At 40.2% G+C, this 21770-nt stretch overlaps 1 protein-coding gene across 2 annotated transcripts in view; it reads right to left on the bottom strand.

The window, feature by feature from the left end:
- The window catches only part of grm8a (glutamate receptor, metabotropic 8a), a 216443-nt gene that overhangs the window by 13271 nt on the left and 181402 nt on the right, over nucleotides 1-21770 (bottom strand). For both annotated transcript variants that reach the window (XM_020644056.2, XM_065951301.1), the window contains exons 9-12: nucleotides 17424-17563; nucleotides 14114-14260; nucleotides 11890-12311; nucleotides 9402-9768 (exon numbers count right to left, since the gene is read on the bottom strand). In XM_020644056.2, coding sequence (XP_020499712.2) covers nucleotides 9402-9768; nucleotides 11890-12311; nucleotides 14114-14260; nucleotides 17424-17563 — 1076 coding nt within the window. The remainder of the gene's footprint in view (nucleotides 1-9401; nucleotides 9769-11889; nucleotides 12312-14113; nucleotides 14261-17423; nucleotides 17564-21770) is intronic.

Genomic DNA, 21770 nt, shown 5'->3' with positions numbered 1-21770 from the left:
ACAGAATGTAAAAATACTCCAAACTTTATAAATCTTGCTCAAACCAAATGATGTCCAAACCTTAACCATTTTTACTGATGCAAGAAAAACAAGTACACAAAGTGTGAAGACAGCGTCCTCGGCTGAAGACACAGAAGCTAACAGCATTGCCAATTAAATCATCATCAGTTTTCTAAGACGAACAGTTTGTTCTGCACGCCGCGAGTAAACAGGACATCGCACATGACGGATCAAAACTTGCATCCTCTCAGGACCTCTGTCTGCAGGAACCATCTGACAGAGATGCCAGTTCAACAATGTCAAACCTGTAAACCTTCACTGATATGGGAACTTTCTGTGGGTTCCATCATCATGCATGCAAGCTGAGAGTACTGAACATGGAAACCTGTTCTCCTCGCTGCAGTAGGCAGTAATGCTGGTTGACTAACACGAAGCCAGGTTTCAACTGAAAGATTATTTATCTTGGTCAAATATACTATGATAAGTAGGTAATCCAATAATATTGTAGGGGTGCTTTATACTTTACACTCACTGCAGATACATGTTAGACTCTATTTTTCTATTTCCATCACTGATACATAATTGAGGACCTTGTCTTGACTTCATTGTCTTGTAACAAGATAATTGGACTGAATTACAAATGTATGCACAGGATGTACCTTACTCCACACTATTAAAAGTCAAATGTTTTCCAAACTCATCCTCTAAATGTCATTGCTGTAAAACATATACTGGCTCCATTGTCCATGGTTTTTTGGGAATGCAGACATTTAAATAATTTCTGGGAGGTAGTACACGATTTGACTGTTACGGATGTGGAGCTTCCACTGGTTTTAACACCAGTGTTACACCTGTTTGGCACAGAAGTGGACAGGATTCTGGACCCCATATCGATATAAAGAGGTTTGCTATCATATCATACATAGCAAAGAAATGCATCCTCCTCAGTGGAACCAGAGAGAACTCCAATATTCAATTGGTTCAACAACAAATCCTGAATGAAACATGACTACTGGAAAAGAGCACTTACAGTATAACCTTTGGACAAAATAGAAGCCTTTTATGCACCTATTACTATACACCCAGTAGAGCCAGGTCTGTTTTGGCCATATACAGAGAAAAAACAAGGAGGAACGTTACAATTTGTATTTGGCTGTTAGTATTATTTCTTCTTTATCTTTATTGTCATTTCTTTTATTTTCTGTTTTTGCCTGTCTCCACAGAGAAGTCTGCATCTGTGTGTGTGTGTGTGTGTGTGTGTGTGTGTGTGTGTGTGTGTGTGTGTGTGTGTGTGTGTGTGTGTGTGTGTGTGTGTGTGTATGTGTGTGTGTGTGTGTGTGGTGTGCGCGTGCATGCCTGTAAGGGTCTCTGTGCGAGGTCTCCCCTTGGGCGTCCCCCAATCCTTCAACAACTCACTGTTGGATGTCAGGATCTGACACTTGCTGTCTGTCTCGCCCCCCTTTTCAACCAAACCACCAAATCCCACCAGAACACAGCGAAGGCTTGCAAAATCTCTTCCATCAAAAGTGAACACACACACACACACACCCCCCGCAGACACACGCATGCGCAACCTGTTGAAGAAAATCACTTGAAGGATTGGTAAATTCTGTCAGAATAAAGACGACTGGAGGTCTAAATCCAGAGACACATGTGAGAAGTGATCTGCTCTCTGTTCATTGATCCCTGAGCATTAGGAGATATGAATTGATGTGATAGAAGTCACACTGCTCTCTCGTATGTTACCTTGTCTGTAAGACTTGACCATTGTTATTGTGATACGAGAATTCACAATAAACACTACATAAAGTCTTAATTGATCTACATAAAAATATTTATTATCTGTATTAAGAAGTCATGCTTTTTCACTCAGCATTCACACATTTTAATCAATTGGATGGAGGACTGTGTATGTTGTCTATGCTTTTACATCATTCTGATGCAGACACAAGTAGTAGCGGTAAATTAAAGTGCTTTTTTGGATTTATTTGGGATTCACGGGGGACATGTTGCAAACACAGGTATTGTAAAAAAAACATGACGGACAGCAGGTAGGAATAAAAATAAAATATATAAATTCTGACCAATATGCATTGTTTAATTTCATTATTAAGCACACTTATTTCTCACTATTTGTTATCCCAATATTGCATATTTTTCTAATATCATGTAGGCCTTATATCTTGAGTTTTCCTCAAATCATTAAACCAAGAGGTTTTTTTGTAAAAGTGAATCTCAACATTAATCTGATGTGTTCAATTCCTTCATTGCTTTCAGGGTGTGTTTATCCTTACTGATTGTCTGCAAAGACTCGCAACCAATCACCAAGCAGGACTAAAATAAAACATCAATGTCTGACTCACATAATGTACTTCATAATAGTGAAACTTGGCAAACAAAGTTTGAGTGAGTGTTGTTTTCAAGTATTTCGCTTCTTGGGGTTTTAAAGACACAGTCACTGCAGCTGAATCATCCACCGAGTAGACAAAGCACAAGCAGAAATATATTTTGGGTTACAAAAACCCTGCAGGAGGATCTTTAGAACAAGTTTGAGTGTGTGACTCCTCTTTTTAATTGTACTCCTCTGCATCTTTGTTCAATATCTCTCTCTCTATTATTAGGCCGACTTTTTGTCCAGTGTTTAGTCTCTGCTGGACATTGTGGATGTGGATGTGCTCTAACTCACACCCACACTCTGATTCATTCTTTCTTTGCTGCATTTTGGCCTTATGTGTTCACTCTTTCTGCCATATTTTCTTTCTTTCCTCCTTTAAATGTTTGTTTCCATCCCTTCCCATCCTCTCAGCCCACTCTCTCTCTCTCTCTCTCTCTCTCTCTCTCTCACTCTCTCTGTCTGTGTGTGCATTGCTTTTATTCCTCCTCCTCTGCCTGAACCACCCTCTTCAGATTACTATAGATTGATCACCGGCGGTCACTCCCCGTAAGGATCAGGGCGGTCACAGGCTCTCTACGGGGACCACAGTCACATCCATAAATCTGTGCAAGGACAGTTAGCCGCACCACTGAGTGTATGTATGTGTGTGTGTGTGTGTGTGTGTGTGTGTGTGTGTGTGTGTGTGTGTGTGTGTGTGTGTGTGTGTCTAGAGGGGCAGAGATGGATTTGCGAGGCAGGAATATAGAGTGTGTGCTTTTTTATATACTCCTGAGGACCAAATGCAATTTGGGGAAAGAAAAAAATAAGCACCCTTCTTTTTGCCATTCTTTACCTCTTAAAAGGAGCAATTTGGAGGTTAAGTCACTTGTGTGCTAGACAGTGCTGAGTGTATGGGTGTGTGTGAGAATGAGTGATGGAGAATGTGTCAGAGGGATACTTTGAATGGGAGGCCTTGAGAGACACAAAGTGCAAGTATGTGAGTGAATAACAGTGTCACTGACTCAACTAACCTGTGGATTCAAACTGTTCAGAACATGCAGCACTGTACTCGTGTTACGATAAGGCAAAATTCAACCTGTTCCCAAGTTTAGGCTGTACTGAATACCTCATGCTTTCACCCTGTACCTAACAATTTAGTGTGTTTTATTTCAATGACTCAGAATGTAAAAAAAAAACCCTCTAAAAATGTCAAATTTAAGTGGATAACTTATTTTGACAGAAAAGCATACAGAGATTAGGTATCCCAGCATGCTCTGTACACTAAATCAGCAGCCTGCAATATACAAGGACTGGGGTGGATTCTGCCACGCGTCTGTTTGCTTTCAGTGGGTCCACACTGGAATTTGGTGAGTGCAAATTGAAAGCGAACTGATGCGCTTATAAAAACTTGTATGGATTTACAAATTGGTCTAAATAATTGCAAATCTGTGTGCGCAACAAATCTTCTTCTCAAAGAGTGATAATTGAACTTTAATGCCTTTAAATATACAAGACAGTGGATCGAGTCGGAAACTGGAGAGCGAGAGAGAGTGGGGAAGGACATGCAGGAAAGGAGCCACAGGTCTAACTTGAACCTGGGCCGCTTGCTTTGAGGACCACCGACTCAGTACGGCACACCGACTAACCATTCGGCTAAGGGCGTCACACATTTGCTAGTCTTTTTCTCCAATTTATAGCTCTGTTTTTGCATCTGTGGATCTATGTACACATTTATAAACAGATTTGCATCAATAATATCTCTATAAGGGGCGCTGGTGGCACAGTGGTTGGTGCGCGCCCCCCATGTATGGAGGATGTCGTCTCAAGTGGGCGGCCCAGGTTCACATCCCACCTACGGCTTCTTTCCCGCATGTCGTTCCCCACTCTCTCGCCCTGATTTCCGACTCTATCCACTGTCCTATCTCTCCATTAAAGGCACAAAAAGCCCAAAAATAAATCTTAAAAAAACAAAAAATAATAATAATAAAATAATATCTCCATAAAAGAGATGCTTCTGCACCGCCTGAAATTCAGAGATTTTAAAGATGCTTGCTACAAAAATCTCTCTGATGCCGCTAAAAGGGCATAACAGCATAACATATGACCAATAAACTCACTTAAAAGTCCCTATGCATATAATGGTACAAGGAAAAACACATATCAAAAGCATGAAAGCTGAGCAAAAGGTCTAAACACATAGCGAGTGGATTTGTGGGTAGCAGCAGGAAAGTTGGTTCTTCCTCTGTAGGAAGCAGGAGATAACAAGCAGAACATATTAAAGACATCTGGAGAACAGGAGAGGGGGCTCATGGGGGAAGAAGAATAGATATTGATAAAAAAAGAAGGAGACAGGGAGACTGTGAAAAAGAAAGAAAGGAAGCCCATGTTTTCAGGCAAAGGAAGGATGAAGCAGACAAAAAGAGAGAGGGAAAGCTGGAGAGGGGATGTACCCTGTGGTTAGGGTTTTACACCAAGCAGGGAAAAGCAGAGGGAAGCACACATGCACACACAGAACACACACCGCCTTTCCCATTTCTGCAGGGTGCGGCACAAGCTGTTTGGAGCCAGCAGCCTCTTCTCTGTAGCATGACCTATTTCAAAACAATACTTCCCTCGATGGTGATGGTTTAGAATCTCCCTCTTCTTCTTTCTTATTCTCACTGTTTCCTTCCATGGCCCTGTTTCTCGCTCTAACTTTCCCTTTTCATTTTTGATCTCCTCCTCTCTCTGTGTTTCTCCTCCTCCGTCTTTCTTTTTTACTCGGCCTGCTGTGGCTCAGAGTCGTGTTGCGTATTCAGAGGAGAAGAGTGTGAGGGGCAGGACGTGAGTGATGGGGAGGAATCAGAAGAAGAGGTTTATGGGGAAGGGATGCAACAAAAGTACATTGGAAGAAGGATGCAAAGCGGCACAAAGTGGATGAGTATAGAGAGTCAAGCCTGCATATGACAACTAGGCCTTGATTTCACAATCAGGCTGCCTTTATAGTTTCTCAGAGGCTACAATGAAAGGTAAGACTTCTTTAGATGTTACGCATTGTTACCTTTGTTGTATGAGCACAGACCGTACCTTTTAATGAACTCCACAGCCTTCAACTCGTCTTATCTGGAAGACTACTTTTCAGATGTCTTTGTACCAAACAGAACAATTCTGCACATGTCCCTGTTCAATACAGGCTTTTAAAACTTGTAGAACTGATCAAGAAAGCAATTTCAGTTTCCTTAAAGGTTGAAATACCGCAGCATGTTGAACAAGAAACTGGTATGATGGATAGGAATCCAAGATGGATTGTGAATATGAAACAAGGAGTTTATTCATCATGATCATAAAAACAATACTGAGACAATGAAACAACATAAATGAATGAACAACAATGAACAATCTAGCAGTAGGGTTGGGAATGGCCGGGTTACTCACGAGACAATACCATAGAGGATACATGATATAGCATAAGTGGCCAATAAGAACATTATATAGTTATTATATAGTATCACAGGTTCACATTATACAGTGAACCTGTGATAATTATATGCATGACAGTGTATTGCAAGACAGTCTTATAATGATACATCAAGATATCTGATTAACTGAAGAATATGAAATTCCCCCGAAGAAGGTTAAGTGCAGGATTTAATATTCACTCCAATTTGGTTGGTTTCACCTTTGATCACGCTTCATCTCTTGACTTAATGCTGTCCAACATTATCCTACTTTCTTCTTCTACTTCAACTTTCATCCCACTGTCAACTTCTCCCTTCTACCTATTAACTCTATCGTGCACATTACACTCATTCGTTTGCCGAGCGCTATAGAAGAAGTGATGCAGCGAGTCAAGAGAGAGTTCCTGTACAGTATATATATATATCCTATCCTGTATATACATGTATTTTTCCAATTTAAAATATCAGTATTTGGCACCAGCAATTCAAAGATCGTATCACACGAGTCAGGACGACAATATATTGTCATATTTATCTGTTGTCACATCCCTACATAACAATAATCAACAACCATGACTGCTGCTGGCACTGACAGTCAAGAAAGTACTTTTTCCTCAAAGGCGAAATGCTCCAACAGACATTATGTCACGACCTGCTATAAGTAGACATAACTGAAAATGTGAGTCATGTTGTTTTCCAACCTCTAACTAACTTCATTGCATTCCCAATGTCATTCAAACCTATGCCCTTGGTAGAGCCCTCCTCATTAAAGCTCCATCAGTGAGTGCCATCATTACCTGTTTATTCCTTTCACTTCTCCCTCCCCTCCCTCTCTCTCATAGCCAGCCAGCTGCCACACACTACAGAGGATATTCCAATTAGAATCAACATACACAGACACACAATTGTGCACTGGTGGATATTCCAATTAAATACAACACACCAGGCAAACCCAATCCAATGCAAATGCACAAGAAGTCGCCGGTGGACATTGTAATTAGTTGAATAAACATGGCCTGGGGAGGTGGGATGTTCGGCCATACCAGATAGGAAGCCCCTTTTATCATGTCATGTAGGATACACACGTCTGCAGGCACAAATGCACACACACACCACTTCTGAACAAAGATATACCTCTTAAAGCGGTACAAAAACACACCAATGACTTCTACAGTCACAGCTCTGCATTTTCACAACTTAAAGGTGTCTTTACACATCAGATCATGGACACACAACCTATGACTGGGTTAAAGCCATAAACTGTGAAAAACATGGACATAGTCATAGAACATTATTTGGTTTCTGAAGCCCTTCAGTGTGAGTCGTCATATTTGAAAGTCAGTCTCAAACAAACCTTCGGTCAACCTGGATACGGGATAAGAGGCGGAGCTGAGGTGTGTATGGGACTTCTGGGACTTTTAGAGACAACCTCAAGTGGACACTTGCAAAACTGCACTTTTGTGCATGTCAACATTGGCTTCACTTGCTAGCAGTGCAAGTTGCCGCTTGGTTAAAGCCTCTGTGTGTGGTGAGTGAATCAATAATTCTCTTCATTTTAGGTTCTAATTGTGTAACAGTGAGCGGAAAATTGGGGAAAAAAATGTCCTTGTTTAAAAAAAAAAGATAGTAACTGATTCCCTTTAAACTTCCTGAATCAATAACTAGCACCAAACTGGCTGGCTCCTTGATGGAAAAAAAAAAGAAGATAAAAACACTATGAAACATGCAGTGAGAGTGTGATTTCCCTGATGTGTGATTAGACAGAATCACTTTGATGTCAGCTTCTCTGCCAAGCGACGAAGGCGTGCACCCATCTGGGAAGTAAAATGGGCTGAGACGCGAGGAAAGGGAGAAAGAGAAAATTGCCTGACTGACACTCCAAAATAGGGTGAGACAAAATAGTTTTTTAGAGGGAGCAGAAGGGAGGATTTGAACCTTCTGTTGGCACACACGGGTTTCCGTGTTCATGTATTACAGGGTAAAGGATATTAATATTTGATTGCTGTTTTACTTTGTTCACTGAGTGAATTAAGAGATTTGGATTAGTGTATCTAAAGTGTGTTTGTGTGTTTGTATTTGAAACCTGTGAATGATTAAATGCTAACTACATCATGTTGCCTACATGTCTTATCTTTTTACTATATGTGCACATTCACAGTTTACACAGGTTAGGTATTATGATGTACAGCCTGTGACATGTGCAATCAATGCTCTGCCTTGAATCTGGATGAGTCTATCAGGTGTTTGGAAGCTACAGCAGCAATATCAACAAATTGAATCAATACACCACCACTGCTTTAGCTTTAGTAAATGCTTTACTATGTGTATACGGTGTTGTTATGAAGGTATTGAAGGTATGAATGTTCATGCCTCTGAATGCCTGATAAGCTGATAAGGTGAAAGGACAGCTCTTACAGATGGTCACACAATCAGTAAATCACTAACAAACCTGAAAGGATGGCTTCATACCCTTTATGCTTTAAACCAATAGCTTCCTGTTGCTCCTTATCAAAGCTAATGACAGAGGCAAGTGGAAAAAATAAACTCTATTAGGTTTGTTTTTATTTGAAAGATAAGAACAAGAGGAAGAAGGAAAGGAAGGGGACATTGTATTTATTTATGTGTGGCTATATTGGATTATATCAAAAGAAGGCAAGAAGCTACATTTATGTTTTAATACAACCATTAATCATAATGTGAAACCTGAACCTTGTAAATGCTGCCCTAACACACTAATAGACACGCAACTTCCCCCCAGCTTGTCCAAGTTACATCTCACTCACATCATCCCTTCATCAATAATTGACACAGGTGGGAAGACTACACTCTGCAGTACAACCCTTTGAAAAGCCGGGACCCAGGCATGGATCCAGTCAATCAGACAGACAGAAAATCCTCTTGTACTTGCGGGGGATTGTCAGGAGTTTTTTGACTCGGAGCCATTAGTATAGCTGCAATTGAAAGAAGAAGAAAAAAGACACATCTATTTCTTAGTTCCAAGAGATGCTGTTTTGATCTCTGAGAAGTTGTCAGCAGAGAAGATGAGGCAGACTTTTTTTTTTTTCCTGTAGCAATACATGTAAATTTATGACTCAAAAAAAGTCATTCCAAAACTTAATATTGCAGCAAAATGGGCTCAGAAGAGCTTAGTCGTGCTCATAGAAAGCCATAAACTGCACCAAATACCACCTGTGTGTGAAAAGCTATCTTATAAAATATATTTCACTTGGCTACACGTTTCATCTAAGCACCCTTCTCAATGAAATCAAACCACGTACAAAGACGCACAATAACGACAGCAGAAACCGCTAAAATCACCATGTAGTCATCTTTTTCAGGCTTTATGATGTCGAAAAGAAAATGTGTTTAAATCCCAAGCAGGTCATACGCGGGGTAATCCAGCAGACAGTCAGTCACACACCATGGTTTCATCCTCTCTGCAGACTCATAAATCCTAAAGATGATGAGGATGAAGTGCAGACATCTGCAATACACTCATACTCTCTGCAGACTGGTGTACGCACAAAGGATGTTAAAAAAACTGTGGTAAAAGGTAGAAAACAAAATATACAGTAAGCACACACACTCACCCTCTCTGCGGACTGTGACGTGCCAAAGAAGATGGGTATGAACGCCAGCCAGATGATGCAGGTGGTGTACATGGTAAATCCGATTGGCTTGGCCTCATTGAAGGTCTCGGGCACCCCTCGCGTCTTGATGGCATACACCGTGCAAGTCACCATCAGCAGGATGGAGTAACCCAGGGAGCAGATGAGGGAGAGGTCCGAGATATCGCACTTGAGGACGCCGCGCGCCGACGTGGGGTCCTGGGTCCGCTGCTCGCCGTAGTCCACGACCGTGTGAGGAGGGTCCACCGCGAACCAGACGAAGACCCCGAGGAGTTGGACGGAGATTAGCGAGAAAGTGATGACGAGCTGGGAGGCCGGTGAGATGAACCTGGGAAGGCAAGGGTTATTGATATGATAAAGTGGGGGTTACAAGTAAAAAGTACACTTTAAAAATTGGTCTTACTTCGGATATTCAATAATAATAATAATAATACATTTTATTTATAAGCCCTTTTAAAAACTCAAAGACACTTTACAATAGCTAAAACATAAAGAACAGCACAGTAAGGACAGACTAACGGACATCGCAGCATTACACACAAATCATAAAGATAACAACAATAAAGATAAACTACAGAAAACAGAAAATACATCACAATCATACATTAAAAGCTTGTTTGAAGAGGTGAGTTTTGAGAAGTGATTTGAAAGTAGGAGGGTCGGTGCAGTGTTGAATGTGTGTAGGGATGATGATTGATGATGAATAATTTCTCTAATGGTTGTTTGGTCAAACAAGTCTTTCCCCCCCAAAACCTTTTTGAAACACTTAAAAATCCTTGACTACCAGCCTCAAAACAAGGCTGTTTTTCATAGTGCTGCTAAAGTTGATGGAAGTTTGGTACTTCACAGAAACAATTTATTATACTCCTATACATGCGCCCATACACTCTGAGAGATGGGGTGAGTTGAGGAGAAAGGTAATGATGAGATCTGAGGCAAGAATGAAAAAGAGGTGCAGTGAGGAGCACTGGAGAGAGGACAAGTTATGAAAGATGAAAGAGAGATAAAAATGAGAACGAATAATACCCAAAACAAAAGCTGGATTCTGCTTCACACCCCGAGTGAAGAAAAAAAAGTAATTCTTGAGGCTTTTAGACTCAAAGGATGTTTGGTCGCAAACTACCATGAAACAAAATATACTGGAACGTGAAACTGACGAGGCCCACTCAGTATAACCCCATATCAAAATGTCAACGTTTACAACAGAATTTAACATGTTTACTACCTGGTAGTTTTTCTATGCATGGCAACTGTATGGAGGATATTTCTAACTGGTTCAAATGATATTAAGGCTTCATATTACGCATGATTCGATGTGTGGTTGATTTGATTGGCAAGTGGGTACATCTAGCAAAAGGATATATATCTACACGGCTAATTGAGACACTGAACTTGAGCTATTTTGGTGTTTTTCGTACTATTTGAGGATTCAAATATTGGACAAAAGGTATTTTTTGCTTTGCAGTAATTCTACACTTTACCAATTTTCTCTGAGTGAAAATCTAGAGGTATTTCTTTTACATGTTAGAACTTAATAGCGGCTATAGAAGTCTATTCTCAACGTAGCTAGCTTGTTAGCTGATCATCCGTTGGTTATGCATTGCTTTATGTTTAACGGCCCTTCTATGGGCATCAGGGTTATTATTGGCTTTTTACATGTGTAAAAATGAGCCGTTGTGAAAGCAAGACCATTATTAAAATGAAAATGAATGTGTCTATGATACGGTCTACTGGCAGACTGCATCGTTTTGACAACATAGCATGCCACCCCCTTGCTCTTTCCAAGGGGCTCCCACTTTCTCAAATTTATCAACTTGTGCCTTGACTGGAAAGCTCAGAAGGCAGTCGTCAAACCAATGGGTGACATCATTGTGACTACCTCTATTTTGCTACATATGTGTACAGTTAAAGCAACTGTAGAGAATAGAACTAAAACGCATTAAATGAGTTCCCAGGCTTTCCTGGATAACAGGCAAAAAAATATTCCATTAATTATTCGTAGAAAAAATGTCTATGTTTGATTAATAACCGTAAAAGCTCCACTAACTTATAGATGGGTGTTTCCAGATGAAAAACAGTTAACCATCTGGGCATCAGGGACATGAACCTGAGTACTATTAAATACCGCATTAACATTTTAGCCACTCAGTTGATGCTCTCCTCCAGAGTCACTGTCACTGAGTGCAAACAGCACAATAGGTGAGTATGAGTTCATGCCTCTCATGCATAATGGATGCAAAGTAAATTATGAATAATGATTGCAAGCAGCTTAGTAAGGAGAGCGAGTAGGTTAGATCTCTATATAAATACACAACCAAACCTGGGTGTACAAGGAAACACACAGACAGTGACCTTCAGTGTTATATCATCCAAGTCTTTGTGGACTGAACACTTACACATGTTGAAAAAACAGAGTGTGAATAATGAGAGCGAGGGATTTAGTCCTCACCTGGGTGCTGTTACAGACTTCTTCCCTTGTTCAAAGATGCGGTGTATCCTGTTGGTTTTGGTGAGCAGCGCTGCGTAGCTGAAACACATCCCCAAACCTAAGAATATCCTCCTGAACGAACACACTCCAACGTCCGGCGTCGCAATCATCAGGAACGTGATGGCATAACAAAGGAAGATTCCCGTCAGCAGCACGTAGCTCATCTCCCGTCCCGACGCTCGCACGATGGGCGTGTCATTGTAGCGGACAAAAGTAACGATGACGAAGGAGGTGGCGATGATGCCCAGCATGGAGATGAAGACGGGGAAGATGGCCCAGGGGGAGTGCCACTCCAGCTTGATGATGGGGATGGGAACGCAGCCGGTGCGGTTGGTGTCAGGTCGCATCTCGTACGGACACAGCTCACAGGTGAACTCTGATGCCTGGGAAGAAAACAATTTCCACAAGAGAAATATGTCAGAAAATCTAAATTTAGATAAAGCTTTCAACATTTTGTCATTAATTGGACCAAAGATAATGGAAAATCTTAAAGCCATATTGATCCAGCGTATTTGTCCATCTACAACGAACACTATTTGAGAGTAAATCTACACAAACAAGCCAGTACAGAATCCATCCAAGTTTCTCTACACAAACAAGCTTAATATGCTTTTTAAAATATATATTCCCTCAACTGTTTAAGAGAAAAAAAAGCTTTTTTACATTTTCATTCTTTTGGAATGTTACTTTCCTTTCTTCTTAAATCCCAAATCTATAATAAAGTTGTCCACAGATTATTGATTTTGCTCTGACAAAAACTTTACTGCTGCCTGTATGGTCATTTTAGTTTTTCTCTTTATTGCTTCCTGAACAAGGGAGTTTTCACACACATTTCTTCATCGCATAGGTTTTTTTTTTACTTAATAAGAAGGGCGATGGGCTGCCAAATTGTCCCCAGCCAGGATATAATGAACACAGGGTATGTATCCTTAAATGTGTGTTGGGGATCGTTTCCCTCACCTGGTATTTTGTACTTCCATTTGCTTTTATAGCATCAGTGGGGTTCTCTCTGCATATATTAATCTAAAATGGGACACCTATTTTTGATTGCCTGAAATGAGTTGAAGCTCTGATTACTACACATGGGACTGAAATCCTATGATGTGTCAAACTCTGCATTCAGCAGCTGCAGAAAATGAATATATGCAGGGACTACAATTATGAATCACAAAAAGAAATGAAGCACACTAATCATCCAGTTGGTTCATTGTTAAAACATTTTTTTTATTCATTTGAATGTAGCTTTGGTTGTCAGCAGCAGATCTTCATTTTTTACCAACAACAACCAACAATTTAAAAGTATTTTTCTTCGTATGACTAAAGGAAAGACAGAAGCTTTTTCCTAATAAATAAAATATAGACTTGTAAAAAAGTAATGCAGCTCTTCATCACTTATGGTCCTCCATACATGTGTGGTGGTGACTGTATCTGCAGAGACTTTGTTGTCTGCCTGTATTTTGATGTTTTGGTTTGTTTTGGTAAACTCTGGACATTTTACGGACGGTGGGTGGGTGTGTTTCCCCCAGCCAATGGCAGCGCACAGCTGAGTTAAGGAGTGGATACAGTTCAGCGAGTGGACGGGAATATTAGGCTGGCTTTCACCCGCGGACGTAGAGCTGGCCTTCTGTCTGTTGGACATGCAGGTGCACCTGCGGTTAGCTTGTGCTAGCAAGGAGTTTGCGCTCAGGAGGAGGGGCCCAGTTTCAATGAACAATTCTACTGACTCTACCTTTAACACAAAAGGGATTGACAAATAATTTAATGTTTAGATGGATATAAAAAGTCTACTGTTACTAGTTTTGTACTTTTAGAGACTCAGCTTTTATCTTTTCATGAAAAGTAAATGTGTTTTGGGAGTTTTTCCCACTGAAACCTGAGAATGTCAAAATGAAAATGTTCAGCGAGCATCGAGTTTGATACAAAGTCTTGAATTTAAAAAACAAAACAAAATCCAACTATGTGGTCCTTTCCACCTGCATCCTGACACAATTAGCATCTCACCATTACCAATTGAGTATGTCTATTGGGTAGGTTATGAGTATGTATTCTATGTCATATCTTGACAGGCTGGTTTTCCAGTTTGTGCAAAAAAAAAGAAAAGACAACACTGTAGAAATAATGGACAAAACCAAAGGTTGAATACAAATTGAGGCAACAGCAGGTACAGGTGTTCTGTATTTTCTACCTGATAATGGTACCCTTCACATCGCTCGCAGTGCCAGCAACACGGCACTCCTTTGACCACTTTCTTCCTTTCCCCCGTGCGGCATGGGATGCTGCACACAGAGGGTGGGAGAGACGGATCACCTGTTTTCCAACGCATGGCCTCCACCTATTAGATGAGAGGAACAAATTGGACAAAGGCAAATGTAGTTTTAGTCTCAAGGGAAACAAAACAATTGTTTGTGTATTCATGTTGCAAAACATGAACACACAAACACCTTTATATTGTCTACTATGAGGCACTAAGATTGGCAGCCATCTGCTGAGGCTCACATAGCTTAATTTGAACAGTCCTTTAACACTCAGTATCGCAGTGTACCTGCAGAAAGTGTGTCTGCAGGGCAACTTGGAGAGCAATTAGCACAAGCAGATCCTCTGATCATTTTCCTGAGGCCTGCCGGGCACAAACCTAACACCAGCTAGTCTGGAAGCCAGCAATCAGACCGTAATCAGATCTGGCACAAATAGGCCATCTGTATTTCCTTCTGTGTGTGTGTCTGTGTGTGTGTCACCATGGTTGTCAGTGTGTGCATATGTTCTACTGTGTGCGTTTTGTTTGTTTGTGCTCATGTCATGCTGGCATTATAGTGAATCCCTGAGCTTTCCGTATGTCTGAGTTCTTGCTTTTTAATTTGTTGTTATGAGTGTGCGAGTGTTTGTAACTCTGCCATTACCCCGAGTCCCTGAGGTTCATCTGTTGCTGTGGGTGCTCAGGAAAATGGAGCATTACCGTTTTAAACAGGCACACAGTGTACAAGTCCAATGAAAACTAGTTAGCAGGAAAAACCCATCAGGGACTGTGAGAATGGACTTGATTTGATCAGTGACACACAGAGAAACGCACACTCACACACTTGAGGTTACTTTCTGTTAACATTTTAGTGCTGCAAATACATCTGTCAGAAATATTCTGTTGCGTTTTGGTGCGTATTAGAATTCTTTCGAGACAGTTTTGTACCTGTTTTTTTTGGGTGAGAATTTCACATAATTTTCTCACAGCGCTAAAAGTTCTTGATTTTGACATACACAAAGACACTCAACTATTTACAATGGCCACCTCACAACTACATAGACCTGGTTATGTATCTCTATTCTATTCAAAAACGTATTTAAAGGATAATAGAAATAACAGACTATATACACACGGAGCCCATTTTTCTGTTAAGTCCCATTCAAGCTTGGAAGATTAAATCATCTTATCATGTCTTACTGCTTAGTTCCAGGTTGCACGTCATATAAACATCAAGAATCGGACAAAAGTTTTCATTTAATGCTTCCGGATTGATAAGAAACTACAAAGAAATGGATACTAAAAATCCAGATTGATTCAGCATTTTACAAATTACAAATGTTATATGTAAACCCATTAGCTATTAACCCCTTTATCTTAGCCCTGCCCAGAACAGGCTGTTTCTGTGTCTATAGCCTTTGATGCTGTGTTCGACCACGCACCTCTATGGAAGGGCGTAGGTGGCTTGGGCTTTCTTGCACCATACTCTATTTTTTACAGTGAGAAGGCAGACTCAGAGGGCCGAACAAACACAGAGCTTTGTGCAGTGTCACCACCTGGGGGAGGGGTTACTACCCTTTGTGATGTCACAAAGGGAAAATATCCATGCAGCCTGTTCAAGCGCACATTTTTGAAAAAGGGGAGCAGGCAAAAGATGGAGAGGGTGGACATTTCATTTAATCAGGGGGATGGAATACTGGCTAGGAAAACATATCGAAAAATACTGTAAAGTGTATTTTGAATAATATGTGACCTTTAATGTTTTCAAACATACAACATGAAGCTAGCTCTTCCTTCTAGCTCCACTCTTACTGTTATCATTGATGAGGTGTAGTGAAAGTATAATGTTAGGATCTTTTTTTAAGTTTTCACAAGCTGATTAATTATTTCGTCAACTGACTACTTGAGTAGAGGGGACATTGATTGCTCTGTTTACACCGTACGGTACAGGCAGACGGACGTCTTAATTCATTCAATCCACGAGATGTATTTAGACACTTTCACAGTCTTCACGAGACGCTGTCCAAACTTCACACTGGCAGAGTGACGTCATAAGAGTATTGCACAATGTGAATATGGTCGATAGAATTCTTAGGTTGGCTTTTTTTTTTTCTTAGCTGTACATGTCCTAGTTTAGTTTATTTTTCATAGTTTGCTGTTAGTTGGTTTATTTTGACAGGGGCTATGCACGACACAACTGTTGGGCCAGAGTTAGCTATGACGCTAATTTCCATACGTGCAGAAAACAAACATTACAATACAAACAATTCAAATCAATACACAACAATTAAAAGCATTAAACACTTTTCTAAAGTTTGTTGATCACAAATACGTTCATGCCTCCATCACTGCATCTGCCACTGAACCTTTCAACCCTAACTGGATTGTTAAACAAATCTAATACTTGTGTTAATTTGTCAACTGTCAAAGTGTCCAATCATGTGTGTCTTAACTATGTGTTGTCCTTTGTGTTCAATCTTTCTGTCTGTCTCTCTTACTCTCTCTCTCCCCGAGTGAGCAAGGGCGTCCATCAGGCAGAAAGCACTTCATGTCTATTAGTCTTCTCATATGTCATCTGGCCTTTCTAATGAAGTCCTGGGTGGATTTATAACACCAAGTGCTCTGGTGTGCCTCAGGATTTTGTGCGCACACATGTGTGTAAGTGAAGTCGTGAGATTCTGAGACAAAGACAATGAGATTCCAGATTTCTTGTGCATTAAATAAAGAGTTTTTTGTGGATGGATTTGCTGCTCATGTGTAAACTGCAGCTTTAACAAGTCTTATAAATGTTTGTGTTTGACCTTGTGTAGGTGTGTGTCTGCATGAGTGAATCCCTGCACAACACTTAACATCCTGAATGAAAATGACATGTGTACACTTTTTTTTGTTCAGATGCTCAAATAAGATAACTTTTGCTTCTGAAAAAAACGAAATGAAGATAAATCCAACTTTGTGAGAGAAAGATTTTCAATTCAAGACAGCTGCTTAGAGCGATGTTGAAGTTTTACTCTCATGTGCTCTGTTATACTTCAGAAACTTCAATAATCCAGTCTATTCAAAGAACATGCTGGATTCTTGTGTTTGCATTTTTTCACATGAAGCCAGTGTCCTTTGCAGCCATAGAGAGAAAATGGAGGCTCAATATGCAGTGAGCTTGAATTTGAACTTTTGATGTTCAGATTTTGATGAGCATGACATTAAATGAATGTACAGATGTAGTTGAAGTGATCTTGATTAGACCCCACCACCACTATAATCTCACCTTGAGGTGTAGTTTGTTGGTCCAGGAGCCAATGACTCTGTACTCTGCAGTCGATCTGTTGTTGATCTGGTATTGGAAGATATCGTATCTACCTGGAGCATCTCCATTCTCGTTGAAAACCACAGGCGTACCGGCACTTCCTGGACCAAAGAGAGTGGATATTGGAGAGAGGGTGTGCTTATTAATTTATTCTGACACTATTCCAGATTGATTTCAGCTCAGTTGGTACATTTGTATTGCTTACATAGGAATGAAAAAAAAACCTGAAAAGTAAAAAGGTAGAAAATAACAACATATTATAGGCCAAAATTACAGATATGGCATGACATATTCTCTAGAAGCTGCATTTCACTATGAAAAAAAAAGACAGTTAAAGTCAGACGTGTTGTCTGTTCTTGCAATATCAATGTGGCAAAAAAGAGGTTGCAATTCTTTCAGTTTACAAAGTATGTAAAAGACGACTAAGAATGATGACAATAGCGACAAGTAATATCAGATTTTGAGGTGAATATTAGAGGTAGAGTGAAATCAATAAATAGTAAATTTCCCACTTAGCTGTGAATAAATAAATGTGACTGCATGAATGAAAGACGTTCCTGATTTAGTTTTTGGTCCCCTTTAACTGCCCAGTAGGAGTATCAGTCTTTTTGAAGTCGCAGTCACAATGAATGTGTTTGGTTGAGCATTGACTCTGCCTTCTTCAATCTAGTTAAATTATTTGTCATCCAGCTCGTCGTGTCATTTAACCTTGTATTTTCTCTGCTGTTTCCTTTAATGTCTTTCATTTTTGCCACAGGAAATGGGCTGAATCTTTATTTACTTGACAACTTTCCACTGATTTATACGATAGGAGTTCGCCCTCTAGACAACTCATCAGTCAGAAATGACTAATTGTTACATTCAAAAATCTTTTATTACCTAAATTTGTGAAAGAGACTTTACTTAGCTTCTTGGAAATAAAGAAATAATAATATATTTACATGCTAACCTTAAGACATTGATTATTATTGTAGCATTACATTACACCAAATATATATATATGAGGAACACAGATATTTAATGAAACAGTCATTTATCAGAATATTAAGGAGTCATGACGGCAAAGGCACCATCATGTTTAGTCTTTAATGTAAACTGGATTGCATTGTACCAGTGTGTGTGTGTGTGTGTGTGTGTGTGTGTGTGTGTGTGTGTGTGTGTGTGTGTGTGTGTGTGTGTGTGTGTGTGTGTGTGTGAGTTTTCTACAGAGTGTTGTGATTGAATATGCACATGCGAGGGTGAGTCTATGTGTCCTCTTAGGTTTAGTTGTCTCACCACCAATAACACTCAACACAAAGCTTTTATCCGTTTTTTCCCCCTCTGTCTTACTCTTTTTACATCTTTCATGTAGCAACGCTATCAAATCAGATTTCTGAATCTGCCGTAGCATAAAAGCAATCCAATTACAGTGAGCACCGCAATATGGAAATTCCACCTGTGTTCTATAAGTCCTTGATATGGTGGGATGATGCTGAGGGAATATAAAAAGCAGTTACCTGTTTGAGGGAAACTAAGACGGACAGATAAAGACCAAATGTGAGGATAAAGATTGGTAAATGACTAAGAGAATGAAAAAAAAAAAGGCAGACAAAAGAGAGTGTCAGGCAAACAGAGGAGATATTACAAATGCCAGAACAAGAAAATAATACCAGAAATCAATGTATAGTTGTTGGAGAGCAGAAAACTAAATTGAAAGACAGACAGAAAAATGAGAGAGGAAACTGGTCAAAGAGAGTAAGGTGGGTAGAGAAAAGGTGGGTTCAACGATGGCACAGAAAGGAAAATAGTCACAGGAAGAAAGGAGAAGAGAAAGACAAAGGAAATAGAGAAGAGAGAGACTCAGGTGTGGTGAAAAGACATGAGAGATACATGTATGAAGAGACAAAGAGAAAATGAGCGATTATTGAGAAAGAGAGTGAGAGAGACAAATGGAGAAAGATTAAATCAATAGAGACAAAAGCAAATGTCTCTCGTCGTTTCCACAGGTTATAAATGAGCCACATTGCAGCCACTACTGGAACATGTCCAACAGTACCTATTGTGCTTCCTGCTTTAACTGTTCTGCTGACACAATCTCACCATGTGTTTAATGTAGTCTTTACTCACCCTGACTCTTGCCCCGCCTGTCATAATTAGATACCAAGATTGACTGAAAAACTGATATTACATATTTTGGTCGACTCACTGTGCAGCACAGTAGGAGAGGCACAGTAAATAAAGCTTCTTTGGATCACATATTCAAATTGGTTTTACTACTGTAAAATGTGTATTGTGATACTTTGGCGTACAAGTGCTTTGACTTTGAAGTAGGAAAACAGAATTATCTCATCTTTGTTGAGAAAGTGATTTTTAAAGCCTCTGGAAACCCAAAATCCACAATAATCTTCTAACTGAGTTGTTTATAATCTTATGCAGATAATGTGTTCTCTCTAATAGAAATAACATCTGTCAAGGTGCCGGTAGCCTAGTGGTTAGTGCATACGCCCATTGTACAGAGGCTTTGGTGCTCCAGGTGGGCGGCCCAGGCTTGAATCCGACCTGTGGCTCCTTTCCCACATGTCATTCCCAACTCTCTCTCTCCCCCCGGTTTCTAAGTCTATCCACTGTCCTGTCTCTAAATAAAGGCAGTAAAAGCCCAAAAATAAGCCTTAAAAAGGGGAAAAAGAAATGACCTCTTGTCACGTAGGTTTTGGAATATTTTCAGATCTTGGGTGTGAATTGGGCGGGGTTAGCGATGAGATTTATAAAGACATCAATTTCAAACCAATAATAAAAAAATACACACATATCCCGCCCAGTCAAGTGCAACACAACTCCTTTGCTGCTTCTCAATCTCCGTGTAGTCCGAGTCGACGCCTCACTACGACGCCGTTCGCAATTTGCTAGCTAACAACGTACCGTAATCTATCTATACTCACATCAGTCTCACCCCTGTCCCTCTCAATCTCTCACTTTCTCTCTCCCCTTACAATCGTTGCGCCTTCATGCTCACGTGAGTTGTTCCATGCTGCACATCCACCCGCGAAGATGACAGCTTGTCATGCGCTGGGGATTGGGAGAAACAGTCGGCACTCGGCAGTGTTTTTTGGTGAGCCATGGCGGAGTCAAACAAAAGCACTCCCCCAAGACAGCTGAATCAATTTTGCCAGGGAAGCTGTGAGGCTTTGCCAAACGGCATTGTCTTGATCCCTGAGCAGTGTCCCCGCACTTCAGCCTCTTCAGAATTGGAAGAAAAGGGAGACATTTTGATAGACATACAGTATGTCAATCAAAATTTGGGAGCTGCCACACCCACACAGTCCTGAGAATTGACCTAAACTAGCTAAATAAGCGATTTTTGACAAAGTTTTCTAATAGTTCTTTTTTTTTTTCATTTTGACTCAGATTTTTGTGGATCCTTAATGAAACATTTTGATATCACATGTGAATTTCATATTTAGTCCACCACATAGTTTACCACTCCACTATAAAGAGCATAGGAACAAACATGTATTACCACCTGGTATGATAACTGTTCAGCAGCAGACAGGAAGGCCCTCCAGAGAGTCATCAACACTGCTCAGAGAACTGTTGGACTTCCCCTGCCCTTATTGGACGACAGCTTCAGCACACGCCGTCTCCGCAGAGCCAGCAGCATCGTTGAAGGAGGAAGTTACCCACCGCTTCAACCACCTTTTTTCTGTTGCTAGCTGGAAGATGTGTCAGGGCCCTTAAGTACTGGACATCAAGATTTAAAAACAGTTTCTACCCCAGAGCCATCATTGAACTTTAACTTGACAGAGTTAATGGCTCAAACACCAAAAACCAAACAACCCTGCTCCCCCCGATATCACTGACAGAACTTACATTTGACCTGAGCTTTGTGCATAACATTTATGTGCAAGAACTCATTATTTATGGTGCATTAACATTTAATGTACAAAAATAATACTCTGCGTTTTGCTGTGCTATATTTATCTTGTGGTGCAATAACAATGTACAATAACCATGCTGCGAAATATGTAAAATGAAATATTGTATTTTTCTTCTTCTAAAATCTGTTCATGTGCAACAGTTTCAGACATTTCATGGGGCATTATGACTTCATATCTATACAAACATTTATTTGTATCCTTGGAATGTGCCTTACAGTCCAGAGGTTATTAACACTGTAGACTGCACTGAATGCACTAGACCTGTTTTTAACTACCTCTGTCGACAACCTTTTGAAACTGTCATGGCTTAACGTGATGAACGTGAGAAGCACAGCAAATCGTGTCATACCATGTGCAATGACAATGAAGGCATTGTATTATATTCTATATTTCA

Source organism: Labrus bergylta, chromosome 23 (assembly GCF_963930695.1).
Source record: "Labrus bergylta chromosome 23, fLabBer1.1, whole genome shotgun sequence".
NCBI lineage: Eukaryota > Metazoa > Chordata > Actinopteri > Labriformes > Labridae > Labrus > Labrus bergylta.
The sequence above is the reverse complement of the archived record's forward strand: the minus strand, read 5'-3'. Positions and strand labels throughout refer to the sequence as shown.